This window comes from Gopherus flavomarginatus, chromosome 10 (assembly GCF_025201925.1).
Source record: "Gopherus flavomarginatus isolate rGopFla2 chromosome 10, rGopFla2.mat.asm, whole genome shotgun sequence".
In the NCBI taxonomy this organism is placed as follows: domain Eukaryota; kingdom Metazoa; phylum Chordata; order Testudines; family Testudinidae; genus Gopherus; species Gopherus flavomarginatus.
In genome coordinates this window covers 63,608,368-63,622,257 of record NC_066626.1, presented here as the reverse complement: position 1 = coordinate 63,622,257, position 13,890 = coordinate 63,608,368, and the positions used below count along the sequence as shown (strand labels likewise).

Genomic DNA, 13,890 nt, shown 5'->3' with positions numbered 1-13,890 from the left:
CTTACCATGAGCAGTTAGAATCTCATTCTAACATGGATGTTTTTGATTTTCCTTAAAAGGCTGATAGCACCTGTTAAGGTGGTTAAAAAGACATTCTGGTTGCAGTATATTACAATAAAGAATGTTTTTTTTTTGTTTTCAAATAGCCATTAACAGTTTAACTGAAGCGGTGATAAGCTATTGTAAAGGCAAGGTTGGCTACACTGTGTGGAAAAAGCATTAGCAAGTTGGTACAAAATAAATACCATAAGCTGCTCAGTTGTCTGTATTGATGAATATAGTTTGTTTCATCATTGGACAGGCAATATATATGAAATCTCTTGTTTTCCCCTAGGCCCATATTAGATGAGTTATGTTGGTTTCAAAGATTGAACATTAATAATCAATTCAAAGTGGTAAGAAAAATAAAGTATATGGAATTAAGATCTGAAGAACATACCACTCAAAGTAGTTTTTATCATGTACTTTTATTAACAACCTTACATAGCAGAGTTTTGCAAACCAATCCATTACTAAGAATTGAAAAAAAAAATCTAGCATTTGACAGAAGAGGCTTTGGTTATAAGTGACATTGTCTACAGCAGAATTAAACTATTGTAAACCAAACAGCTTATAGTGGGGTACGGGGGAATTCTTGAATATCACTCAAAATATTTTTTAAACAGGAACACATTTGGAATATTTACATTCAAACAGAAAAACATTTTCTAAATTTTGAACAGTCACTTGCTACACTCTAAAAGTTTTTAGTTCACATATCTATACACTCAGACAAGTACTAAAACTTTGTGAACTAACCACTTGTCCACAGGTCCTGCCTAGACACTTTGCCATCAACATGAAAATGTTTATATAAATAAGTCAATTAAACTTCACAGAAACTAAAAGAAAATATAAAATTCCAACCGTAAATAAAACTGTACATTATGGTCAGTCTTGTTTTTTCCGAAATCTCATGTAACTTTTTTTTTTTAATGTTCTTTATTACAAAATAATGGGAAGGAGACTGTGTTAGCTGGAATGAAAACTTGAAGACTCTGACTCTGTAGAAACAGAAGAATGTCCACCACGTTTGCCTTTGGAAAGGATCTTAAGGCTTGATCCTCTGCTAACTGATGTCAAGGCATTTTGTGCTGATGTTTTGAATTTGGCACCCAAGAAGGCATAAAGAATCGGATTCAGGCAACAGTGGAAAAATGCTATGGCTTCGGTAATAGAGATCCATTTGTGTACTATCATCTCAAAGCTGCAGCCATGCCTGATGACTCCAAGCAGAATGAAGGTGTCTGTGCTGATGCCAATGTAGTAAGGCAACCAGCAGGCAAAAAAGGCAAGGATGAGAATGACTGTAGTCTTCAGTGCTTTGCGCTTCTGGTGACCCTTGGAGTGTGACAGCTTAGAAATTATAATACAGTAACAAGTCAGGATTATTAGACCAGGCAACACAAATCCTACCAAAATATGCTGAAATCTGAATGAAATCAGCCAGTTGTCATGAGGGTAGACGCGATCACATACATACCTTCCATCTACTTCACTAGTACTGGCAAAGATTATATCAGGCACTGTCAAAAGCATGGCTGGTAGCCATACGCCTATGTACACTACCTTTTCAGCTAACAGCTTCCTTGGTCTCTGGCTATTGGTAGCATGGACTATTGCCAGGTAACGATCTAAACTTATGAAGGCCAAAATCAGGACACTGCTATATAGGTTGACAGTGTAAATGACATGGACTGTCTTGCACAGAAAATTCCCAAAGTACCAGCTTATAGCTGCATCCACAGACCAGAATGGCAAAGTGATGACAAACAGGAGGTCAGCCACTGAAAGGTGCAACCTATATTTGTCGGTCATGCTTCTTAATTTCTTTTGGTAGCCCATGACAACGATAACCAATCCGTTGCCAATGATTCCGGTCAGGAAGATGATGGAGTAGATGACTGGCAAAAAGATACGGTTGAAATTAGCATTTTCATGCCCAAAGCATGGCTCTTCGAAGTCCCCATAGTCACGGCCCGAACCAAGCTCATCAGTGCCATTATCAGGAAATTCAATGGTGAACCCAGAATACAGCTACAATAAAACGAAAGAAAAGCTGTTAGACCTCAACTCCACTTCCACTAAGACTGTTCACTATGTATCTATTATTTACTACTTTTACCTATTTTATCTATTATTTACTACTTTTGAATTCACAGTTTTAATACACAGCAGTAACTAGCATAAAGAAATAGGATTGTAACACTAATTGTAAGAGTTATTGTATAGATATTTTCACATTAATGTCTAAAGAGCCTCCTAAAAAGGCATGGTCAGGGATAGGGAAACACTTCCAAATGCTAATCAAAAAACCATAGTAAGATTAAGTTTACTTTAAACTTAATTATCTAAACAATATTTAAAAGTTTTGATCACTTCTACTTAATTTTCCCTCCCCTTTGGGAAACAATGTTTGTCTGGGGAGCGGGCAGGAAAGATAATTGCCACTCTGAAATGTTATCTTGGTTTCAGTACACCTATTGTATCTGTTTTTAGCAGATTCACCTTACCAATGGAAAAGGTCTATTGCATCGCCTAGTGGCTAGCCCATCCCTTGCTACTGTAGGATAGCTCTCCAAAGAATAAAAAAAAAAAGGAGTCCCGTGGCACCTTTATTTGGGCATAAACTTTCATGGTTAAAAAAGGGAAGGGAAGGGAATTCCCTTCTCTTCATGTGCCAATATATATTTATGACTGTATCTGTAACTTGCACTCCATGCATCTGAAGAAATGGGTTTTTTACCCATGAAAGCTTATGCCCAAATACATCTGTTAGTCTTTAAGGTGCCACTGGACTCCTAGTTGTTTTTGTGGATACAGCCTAACACGGCTACCCCTCTGATACTTGTCTCCAAAGAATATCACTCATAAGAACAGTTTCATTTTAATTCTTACTACACAGGTGTAGAGGTCCGTAACTAAGCATCCTCTAACCAGTAACACTGCTTCTCCAGATCTCCCACTGATTCAACTACTGCGATCAAGAGAAAACAATAATAGTGAGGGTTCCCTGCAGAGGAACAACTGACAGTTCTTCAGAAGAGGTGACCTCTTAAATAGAGGAGAGCCACAACCCTTAGAAAGGTCACCAAGAGCAAACACCTTCCCCTCCCTCTGCTGTGGTTGCAGGGCGTCGGGCGTCATGGGACTAAGGGATTGTTGGAGCCTAGCTGGGGAAACTGTTGAACGGTGCCCGCTAGTGGAAAAAGGAAGCGAAACAGTGGCGGCCTCAGGCATGAAAGTGCATCAGGAAACCACCAACGGCTAAGAACCAAACTAGCAAAACAACACAGGTTGGAGGGAATGGCCACTCTTATGCAATTACTCTTCGTTTATATACATATAATAAAAATTATATAAATATAATATTTTCAGAGGGTTTATGCATCCTAGGAGATTATAAGGCACTTATAAACAATCTGATACACCAGCTCCAAATGGATTGATCTATTTATGCATTTTACAAGTTATAGATAAAAGATTAATCTTGCCAGATCTAGGCAATTTTTGGCCCTATTTGCCCCCCCCCTTTAAAATTTCACGGGTTAAATGGAGAGAAAGTGTGGGAACTCATACTCCACCACCACATCTCCAAAATATCATGCGGCTGATGAATCCTGGCTCCACAGCACTGCAAATCCCCAAATCTGGTATCTGGTCCCAAAATTCCACGGGCTAAACTGAAAAAATAGCAGAGCCAAAAAATAAAAATCCAGCGCTGCAAAACCTGTCCCCAGCACTTGGGCACCCTAGGAGCAACTAGACTCCTTCTGTGTTTAGACATTGGAATTTCGGGGCTGGCTGCTGCAACAAATTGGCTTGATCCAAGTGGATCCAACTTTTATCTTTGATAGCAAACTCATCAGGGCGGCACCATCCACCCGAAATCTTACATTGTAACAGTGCGCTCAAGCCAGCACGGACAGCCTTTGTCGTTGGCACTGGTTGAGAAGGCAGCAAGGATGGAAGGAAAGTGTTTGAAATTCATCTGACAGCTCCGCTTTAAAACGCCTAAGGGGACGCAAGTACAGCAAGAAGCTGGGGACCAAACCCCGCCAAGTTTTAACGGGGCTCAGAGCCTGAGTGCGGGACTCCGCTCAGGTCTTTTCAGATGCCCGCCCTGAAAGTCCAGCGCCGGGCACCTCCCATGCGCGCGCTGAGAAAGGAGGGAGAAGAAACGCAAAGTGCACATCGGGTCCAGTTAGGCGAAGGCAGCCACCGCCTAGTCCCTTGCGCCCCCGTCTCCAGCCGAGCAGAGAGGACGCGCCTGCCCCTTGCAATCTCCTGCCCGCACGCTGGCCCCAGGAGTCAATGCACTTTTGTTTGCAAAGAGCTGGCACATGGGTGCGTGCGCGGGCTCCTGGCTGCAGCCCCGGCGCCAGGCGCTCCCTGGGTGCGGCGCCAACCGGGGCAAACCTCTCCCGCGCAGCGCGAAGTGCTGGGGGCAGGCTCCCGCCCGAGCCTGGTGCTCTCCTTCAGCCCCCCAGCTCTCCACACTTACATCCAGGCTGTCCGCGACGTGCGCCATCCCCCCCAGCTCCGTGCCTCAAAGCTGCCCACGCGTCTCGCTGCGCTCCGAAACTTGCAGCTGCGCCACATAAACTCCGGAGTCCCTCTGGCGCGCCCCGGACTCTTATAATCCACCCGGGCCCCCCACCCCACCCCGGTGGCAGCCTGCCTGTGGCTCCTCCCAGGCGGGGGGGTGTCAGCCGCATATGCCCTGTCCGCTAGTGAGCATGTGCGGCTGCCCCAGCCGCTGCCTAGGGGTCGGGCGGAGGAGGGCGGGCTGCCCATTCGGGGAGGGGAGGCTCCGCCAGGCTGCTGCCCGTGCCCTGCCCCTTGTCCTGCGGCCGTTTCCGCGGGCACTGAGTGCCCAACAGCCAGGGGTCCGCTCTCCACCTCCAGACTGGCGCGGTGGTAGCCAGAGTTGGGGTGGGGGCAGCCCCTCTCAGCCAGTGCCCTATGCTGCCCCATGGAGCCCAGGCTCGCCCTCATAACGAGGCACTGTGCTGGATGACCTGGAGGAGACCCAGAGGTGGGAAGGACACCCCTCAAAGTGGACCCAACTGGTGCTTAATTTGTAATGAAAGAGGTGGGAGGATCAGGCAGTTAGTTAACCGGGCACAAGCAATTGAGGTGGCAAGCCCAGAGGTGCCAGGGCTCGGAACTGCCAAACCTAGAGGTGCAGGGGCTCAGCTCTGGCACAAGTTAAGCATGGGACCCAACCCTCTGTTCCTCACAGCTGGTTTTCAACCCCAGCCCAGACTCAGAGTAGCACATATGTTGAAGGGTGTGCAGTGAGGGTAACAGCTAGAAAATAGAAGGAAGTGATATGAAAGAGTGCCAGAATGGCAGTATTGCTGCCCACAAGAGCTGTAAAAGATGAGACAGCACCCCCAAAAATAAGGAGATTGGCTTGAAAAAGCATGAGATTTTAAAAAAAATTCTAGTCCACGTTTTTCCAGCTTTCTTCTATAAGCAGGAGGGCTAGAAGCTTAAAAAACCTGAGATTTTGGGTAATAATTTAAGAAAAACAAAATATTCTGAGGTTTACAATAAATCACCAGATTTGGCAATGATGGAATAGGCAAGGACTAACAAAATCATACTGAGACAATAAAGTAAGGGCATGCTTGCTTTACAATGATCTAATGCTGCCAACACCTATGCAGGTAAATTACTTTAATGAGTAATCCCACAGGTTTCAATTAGGGTAATTTATTCACAACTGTAGCATCCATTCTATACTGGAGTATAATAAATACTAATTATTTTGGAAACATTGGTTCAGTTTATTCTTTGTGGTGGGTGAGTATCGTGTGTGTGTGTGTGTGTGTGTGTGTGTGTGTGTGTGTGTGTGTGTGTGTGTAATATTTTATAAATTTTGCAGATAACGAAGCACATAAATCACATTGAGGTCCTTCTGTGGCATATATGTGGGACTTTGTCAAAGGTCTTCTCAAAGCAATAGAAACTCCCCTATCCTAACAATGCACATTGTCTAGGCTCTATGTTAGCCTCCAGTTTTGGATGCAGGGCGTATTACTTGGGCATGTGACAAAAGTCAATGTTGTGCTACTGTTCACAAGGGTTTCTTCACATCATGTCTGAGAATACATATGGCTAATATAAGCTGTGGTCTCCATTAGCGAACAAAGGTGCATGAGTATTCAGTTATGACAGATAACACTAGTCCTTTTGTTAGTTAACAAAATGATTATATCAGAGACGCAGATTCACTATGTGCAAGTTTCTGACTTTAGATAGTCTAGTTTTTTAGTTAGAGGGCCCAGAAGTATCATGAGACTCAGTGTGAACTTTTTAAAGGCTAAATTTTAGCTTATTGGAATTTGGGAATTCATTAAGAGATTTACTTGAAAATCCTCAGAAAATTCAAGCCGATGTTGAGATTATATCCTGAAAATTGGAGCTGGATACTCTGTTTAAAACACAAGCAAACAAAGAAAATCTCCAGAGGTTGAATGCCCCATTGTAAGTGAAAAACAAGAACCCAAATTTAAGTGTGGCGTGACTACCATTCTGGCATAATTAATTATTCAGGCAGGTAAATTTTTCACTAACAATCTCTATTACATATACAACAAAACAAACAGCTTTTCAGATGTGTCTATGATACACTCATGTCCTCTTGTTAGACACCTGTCACACATGATCTTAAAAGCAATGGATGAGAATCAACATTAAAAATGAACCATTAATGTATTTTGTGGTCTTTCAAGTGTGCAGTAGACCAATTGCTAGTGTGTGATAAATGAGTGTGATTTTCTTCATTTAGATATATTATGGTACCTTTCGCAAGGTCAAATGATAACATTTAAGGGTCTGATCCTGACAAACATTTTTCGCATGAACAGTTTTCACTAGTGCAGGAAGTTCAGCTCACCTTAGTGATACCACTATGTGATTAAAATCCAGGCTTTCCAGGGACTGGACATATTTTGAGGAGTTTGTTATAAAAATATGCAACCATAGATTATGGGCCAGATTGTCAAAAGTGTTCAGCACCAGGCAGCTGCCACAAACTGGCCACTTCATTTAGATTCCTAGATGTGAACTGAGCACTTTGGAAAATTTGGTCCAAAATTGCCAGAAGTTGAGATGACAGACAGATACATTTTAATGGAGAGCACATTTTGACCTGGGAGAGGAAGCGGTTAGGCTAGATATCCTCTCTGAATAAATACAATACAGCTACAATGAGTTTGCTGCCTCTCCAACTGTTGAGGCCAAGTCTATGGCATACAAATTCACATACAACTAAAAACATAGTTAATAGAGTGGATAGCACTGAAGCTGTGCTGCACATATAGACTATGTGGGATATTTGGAGATCCTAATGGGACCTATGGCATTGAAATGTGTTTGGCTGCAGGCTGCTGAAGCCAGTATTCACATAGCTGTTTTTATATCTATAGCTCCTTTTGTTTCTCCTAACTACCCCTCCCCAAAAAAGTGAAAACTTCCTTTGTAAGGGGGACTGAAGTGTGTGAGTTAATGATTTCCAACCTGATAAAAGAAAGAGGCTGTTTCTGCAGAAGCATGTAATTCAGTGAGTGAGCTACCAATCTTCCACAGACAGTGCTAACAAATAGCAATTTACAAGCTTGTGTTTTGCATTAAATGTTTTTCTGGTGAGAAAATTACTATGAAAATCAGATCGTACCCTCACCCATTTGGCATGTGTTTGTTTTTGAAAATGCGCACTCTGGGAAGTGAAATCCTACATGTCCTTACACTATTTTGCCAACAATGCAAGTTCTCAAATTGTGAATCATTAACCTATTTTTGTCTACTAAAAAGAAATATCAGTGCCTCTCCCTGGAGAACAAAGTAGTCTCTAATACAACTTCCACAATGAAAAATGACCTATAAGTAGATTCACAAAGATGGGGGAAAAAAAGTAAATTGTGTTTATTTTAATTATTGTAAACATCACTTACTTACTTTGAAGTCACTTTAACAAAACAAACTTTCAGCTAATGGAATAATGATCATTACATTATTCTGTATGTACAACACCTAGCACAAAGAGAACATGATCCCTGACTTATGGCAGATAGGTGCCACTATGATGGAAATAAAGAATAACAATACTATATGGATAAACTGCTCCCCACTTTGTAACACATATTATTGTGCTGTCCCCCTGTATGAGTGTGTTTTAAATATGAATGGACACATTCTCTATCTGTCTGAAATTATTGTGCCATTTATTAGGCAGTATCTCATTTTAGAAATATCCACTGTTTTCACATCTACATGCAAAATCTCTGTTCATTGTACAGCTTACCAAAATGGGCTTTGGTGTACGAACGAGAAATCCCTTTTGAATGTGTGGGATCCTTCCACCCACTGTGTTTCATTTCAGAAAGCAGGGCCAGTGCAAGAAAGATGTTATTTTTCCTTCTGCTATGTATTGTATTGCACAGATTTTTCAGAAATCATGTAAATTAGCCCTAAACAGGCCTTCTTGAAGTGCGAACTATGCAAAATGTTACAGGTATGTAGTAATTTTCTTAGAAATTACTAATCTGTGCTTTGAATCTTTGCTGTTTTTACAGATCCAAATTAACACGGCTACCCCTCTGATACTTAATCTGTGCTTTGTGTTTGTACTGCATCTTCACAGTCAGTAATGTTAATGATGCCTCAGCACAGCATCCTGACAGTGTTTCTATGAAGCACGCAGACTTCTCTATTATTCATGTATGACTTTGGGTGATGGAAAGATCAGGAATTATGACATCAAACAAAATTGGCCTATTAGTATGCTAATAGGAGATTATGGAAGGTTTATGGGCCATATTTTTAAACTGGTAGAGAGATCACAGAAAGTACTATAAGAAGAAATTTACGAAGAACCCTTCACTGCTAAGTGTTTATCTGGAAACTATCCGGAAAGAAGATGGTTACTTCACAAAGGAAATGGTTAGATAAAGGGAAGACTTGGAGAAGAAACGTGATGGAAATAGATTCAGAATAGCACTAACAATTATAACTTTAGTAAAGTTTGGGGGAAGGGATAGCTCAGTGGTTTGAGCATTGGCCTGTTAAACACAGGCTTGTAAATTCAATCACTGAGAGGGCCATTTGGGGATTTAGTTGGGGATTGGTCCTGCTTTGAGCAGGGGGTTGGACTAGATGCTCTCCTGAGGTCCCTTGCAACCCTGATATTCTATAAAACATGAGCTAGCTTTAGTAAATCTGGAGGCCACCTGTCTGCAAGGCCAATGGATTACCCTGTGGACCTGCCTTAACACAGACCTACATGCCCCAAACTGTGGTGCAGCTTTCTGGGAAGGGGCTGTCAAGTAGTGCTTAATTTGTAATGAAAGAGGTGCTGGGACTCAAGCAATTTTTTTTTTCAAAACTGACATGGCTAGCCCAAGGGTGCTGGGGCTATTGGATATATCTCGAAATGGTATATATGTTTGGGGTGAAGTTTGGTGAGGAGTGCACAATTTTGTTGTAAAAAGGAGAGGAATGCAGTGTTGTGGCCCAGCTGGCCCAAGACAAAAAGGAGGAGGCAACAGATTCCTTAGGAAACTCAAACTCTTACTGCCACAGACTGGGCAGGACATATTATCAATAGGGTGTCAAGCTGCTTTAAGTTGTGTGCATTCTGGAGGAGTAGGCTTCTCACTCATATCGGTCTGCTGAAGGGGGACAGACATCAAGCCTACGCGTGGCAGAGTACGTGCAGAAGGTGCAAGAAAGCTGGGTGTCAAGTGGCAGCTTTCTTAGCGTTGTCTGCCTGGATCCCACCAGGTCAAGATGTCAGTGGCTGCATGCTAAAGAGGTACTGTGTTCTAGTCGGAACCAGTGTAATTCCTGTGCTCTAATGCCATCTCCCTATGTGGCCATCAGGAAATCACTTAACCTCTCGGCCTTGCTTTACACAACTGTAAAATGGGGATAACAATGCTTATCTCCATACCTGAGAGGGGTGTTGTGGGGATTAATTGGATGATGTTTATTAAGCACTTTGAAGATAGACAGTGCTTATTTTAGAACCTGTCAAAATTATTGTTGACACTGATCAGTCCAAACTCAAAGGGGACCAAACTCATTAAGTTTCTGGACCTCTTCTTCTCTTTGGTGGTGTTTATGGGTAAGAAAATCTGCTTGCCCGGTAGATAGTTTATTGCTTGTTTGGAAGCAGAGTAGACTGAATTGACTCTGAAGAGACACTTTGAACAATTCGGTTAATCCTTCTAACAAACATGTCTCCATTTGCACATCACTGAAGTGGAAGGTTTTATCTTTGATTATATGGCAGGGCACTCGAGGAGGCATTTTCAGGTTTCTTCCAGAACTGCAGTCAGATCAGGATTATGAAGACAAGGTAAAAGTTGGGGTTTATTACCTATATTATAAATCATTCCTTCACGCTGAGCAAGGCAGGGGTCTGGCTTCCCCAGTTTGGACATGCTTGTGTTTTGCTAAGAAATGTTTTCCTCCTAGTTTATTATCCTGGTTTAGTGTTGTACTATAAAGTTCCACTGAAGGCCTGCCTGCCTCGCAGTTCAATTCTGGTTAATAAGGAATGTATTTGCTAGTGTGGCTCTTGCTAGCAATGTGAGGCCCATTTGACACATTTTATATAGTTCACATATTTTATGGTGTATAACACAATTTGGTCTTGCCTGTAAACAGAAGGCAGTATCACAGCATGGATACATGGTTACAACATAGTTTATTCCCATCTAGATAGGTAAAAAAATCTGATGTCTTGGCTGCAATAATATCATGTTAGAACACAATTCTCAGACACTGGAAAGTGTACTTTGCCCATGGGCCCTATTATTATTTCTTCAGCCAGTGTAAATGGGGCCTAGCTGTTTAGAAGATAATTAGACCCATTCCGCTTTTGTGTCCTAGTACCCAGACAGCTAGCAATGCAACACATGCCCCAGGATGCCTTGGTCGGTATTTATTTTAACTTCATCCCTTTTGGCCTACATGACAGTAAATGACATGTTTGGCATTGGGCATCAGCCCCACCACTTCTCCTCAAGCCAGTCTTCAAAATGGCAGTCCCACTGGGGCATAGAAGGCAAAGCAAATACTCATTGTAGCAAAGTATGCTAGGCACCTGATTCTAGGGTGACCAGACAGCAAGTGTGAAAAATCGGGACAGGGGCTGGGGGGCAATAGAAGCCTATATTAGAAAGACTCAAAAATTGTAACTGTCCCTATAAAGTTGAGACATCTGGTCACCCTACCTGATTCTACCATTGCGTCTTTTCCACTTTTGCCTCTTCCTTTTAATTCTTGCTTCTGGGAAAGAAGTTCTACATTCTGCATGTGCACTGGGCAGTCTGAGGTGGTCTCTCTTGTTCATTTTCTCAGTTTTCAAAATATCTGGTGAAATATCTTGTTTGTGTGGCTGAGAGATGGTTCTGAAAGCAGAGGCAGGAGTAAAAATCTTCTTCTAACTCAGTCTGTTCATCCAAGGCCAATAACAGCTAAATTATACAATTTAATTCTAGCAGTCTTCAGGAGCAATCTGCACATATGAATATTGCCTTAATTTAAAATAAAATAGGATTCAGCCAATTTCCACTGATGCAACCAGAAAACAAATAAACAAACCCAAGGTACTTATCAACAGACAAAACATGATTCTGCATTCTTGATGTTATAGAGTAGGGAAAGTTTCTACACTCTTTATAAAACCTCTTAAAACCAGACATAGGGCTGTGTGTTTCACAACAGTAACTGCCATGTTTGAATCTGGCTGACAGGCATAATGCCTGCCCTCTGCTTCCTCTCAAGTTGGTGTTGAAATCTATTGCCCTGCTAGTTCAGGGAGGGACAGCCAAGTTCAGTGCCGTAAGGAGCAGATTTTGCTAGACACCTGGTCCATTCTCTGTGGATTGTGTGCTCTAAGTCTCTCCCAATGAGATATTAACTCACTGCAGAATTCAAAACATTTTCTGAATGCTTGGAAGCCAGGACGTGTATATACAGCCATTGCATGGTCTTCGAGCAATGACTAGGGCCGGTGCAAGGATGTTTCGCGCCTTAGGCAAAACTTCCACCTTGCGCCCCCCCCCCCCCGTGCCCCAGCTCTGAGGCACCCCCCTGCTGCAGCTCTGCCCTGAGGCACCCCCCTTGCAGCAGCTCCGCACCCCCCACCCCAAGGCACCCTCCCCGCCCCAGCTCACCCCTGCCTCGCCTCCTCCTCAAGCACGCCATGGCCGCTTCACTTCTCCTGCCTCCCTGTCAAGGCGCCGCAAGCCTGGGAGGCAGGAGAAGTGAAGCGGCCATGGCGTGCTTGGAGAGGAGGTGGGGCAGGGGTGAGCTGGGGCAGAGAGCTCCCCTGTGTGCCGCCCCCTCCCCAACTTGCTGCAGGCGGCCCTCCCCGTGCTCCCCTGCCCCAGCTTCCTCCACTAAATGCCAGCAGCGACCGGGCAGCCGAAGATCCAGCCGCTGCGGTCGCTGCCGAAGAAAATGGCACCCCCCAAATTCCAGCGCCCTAGGCGACCGCCTAGGGCACCTAAATGGTTGCAGTGGCCCTGGCAATGACCTACTCTTTCCTGACATGGTGGTAGGGCTATGGCCCACTTTTTGTTTTTTGAGTTACTTTCTCCTCAAAGAAAATTTTTATACCCTTCACTTGTTACACAGCTAATTATCTTCAGCAAGGTGAAGGCAATGTTAATGTATGTATTGAGATGACTATTGAAAACACAGATTAACCTTTGCCTTTAAAACAAAACAAAACAAAAATCCCCCTCTGAATGCTGCCAGACTTACAACCCTGTAGACTGAAGTTCTCCCAATCCACAGGACTTGTTCAGACACTGACAGTGGATATACAAACAGGGCCTGGCAAATCCATTCACTTTGTCTGTCAAAGTCAAGGACATTGGTACAGAGCTGGTAGAAATGTTTGTGGCAGTTCACTGATTTGCTAATAATTTGTACAGGTATTTGGGTCTATTCTTTTTTTCCCGCTGGACTCTTTGCGATGAGTGCTCCTTTGAGTGTTCGATGCTGCAGGATTGTTGCTCGATATTTGTAAAGGTTATGTAAGTCAAATAGTTCCTGTTCCCTGATTGTCTGACGAGATCATGGGGGTGTTGAATCACTCAGGTAAAGGTGGAGGGAGCACTTAAGGAAGGTGACAAAGTAGGAGACAAGCAGGCCTAGGAAATTTTAGGGTACTCAAAATCTTTTCCTGTCTGCTTTTGCACAAGAAGGAGCATTATATTAGGCTATGTACATGGACCTCACATTTTAAAATAGCTACTTTTCTTCCTGGTTGAAGGAGTGGGGGGACAGGGGAGAAGAGATTATAAGTCAGTTTTATTGGCTGCTTAGTAGACTATACATTTAATTTTCTCTTGTCACATTCCCATCAAGAAAAATACAATGGATATACAAAGTGTTCAGGCAAGCACTTCTGACATGAACATACTTGTTCACATATGAATGCTTTTCTTTTCTTTTCTTTTTTTTGCACTTGACTCTACCTGATTAGGCACAAGTAACTGTATTTGTATAGGTAAAAAACTCCTCCCCAAATATTAATGTGGACATAAAATGGCTGCATGAGTTTTCCTGGAAAAGTGAACAAAAGAGGGCATGAATGTAACTGGATCAAATGGTGAGCTGAGTTTAGCAAACATGTTCACAAATAAATTATTTCACTGTTTGCCCACATGTAAGTTGAACATGATTAGGGACAGTGTGAGGTTGTAGGTGCTTATCATGTGTAGTTCCTACTTGGAGTAATACATGTCATCACATTTGCCCATAAATTCAAATGGTGGCCTAGGATCCTGATCCTTCATCTTCCACTTGAGTCAGTGGGACTGA

General features: G+C 42.9%; 1 protein-coding gene across 2 annotated transcripts; it reads right to left on the bottom strand.

Annotated features, from left to right (window-relative positions):
• Positions 1–448: 448 nt before the first annotated feature.
• CXCR4 (C-X-C motif chemokine receptor 4) lies at positions 449–4,716 on the bottom strand. 2 transcript variants are annotated; one of them, XM_050969327.1, is made up of 3 exons: positions 4,544–4,716; positions 1,523–2,076; positions 1,262–1,395 (listed from the first exon to the last, which is right to left on the bottom strand). In XM_050969327.1, exons 1-3 carry the CDS (start codon positions 4,568–4,570, stop codon positions 1,356–1,358), a joined length of 621 nt encoding a protein of 206 aa, XP_050825284.1. In that variant the 5' UTR covers positions 4,571–4,716; the 3' UTR covers positions 1,262–1,355. The 2 variants fall into 2 exon arrangements, with proteins under 2 accessions (XP_050825283.1, XP_050825284.1); XM_050969326.1 differs by having other exon boundaries at positions 449–2,076; positions 4,544–4,708.
• Positions 4,717–13,890: the final 9,174 nt, after the last annotated feature.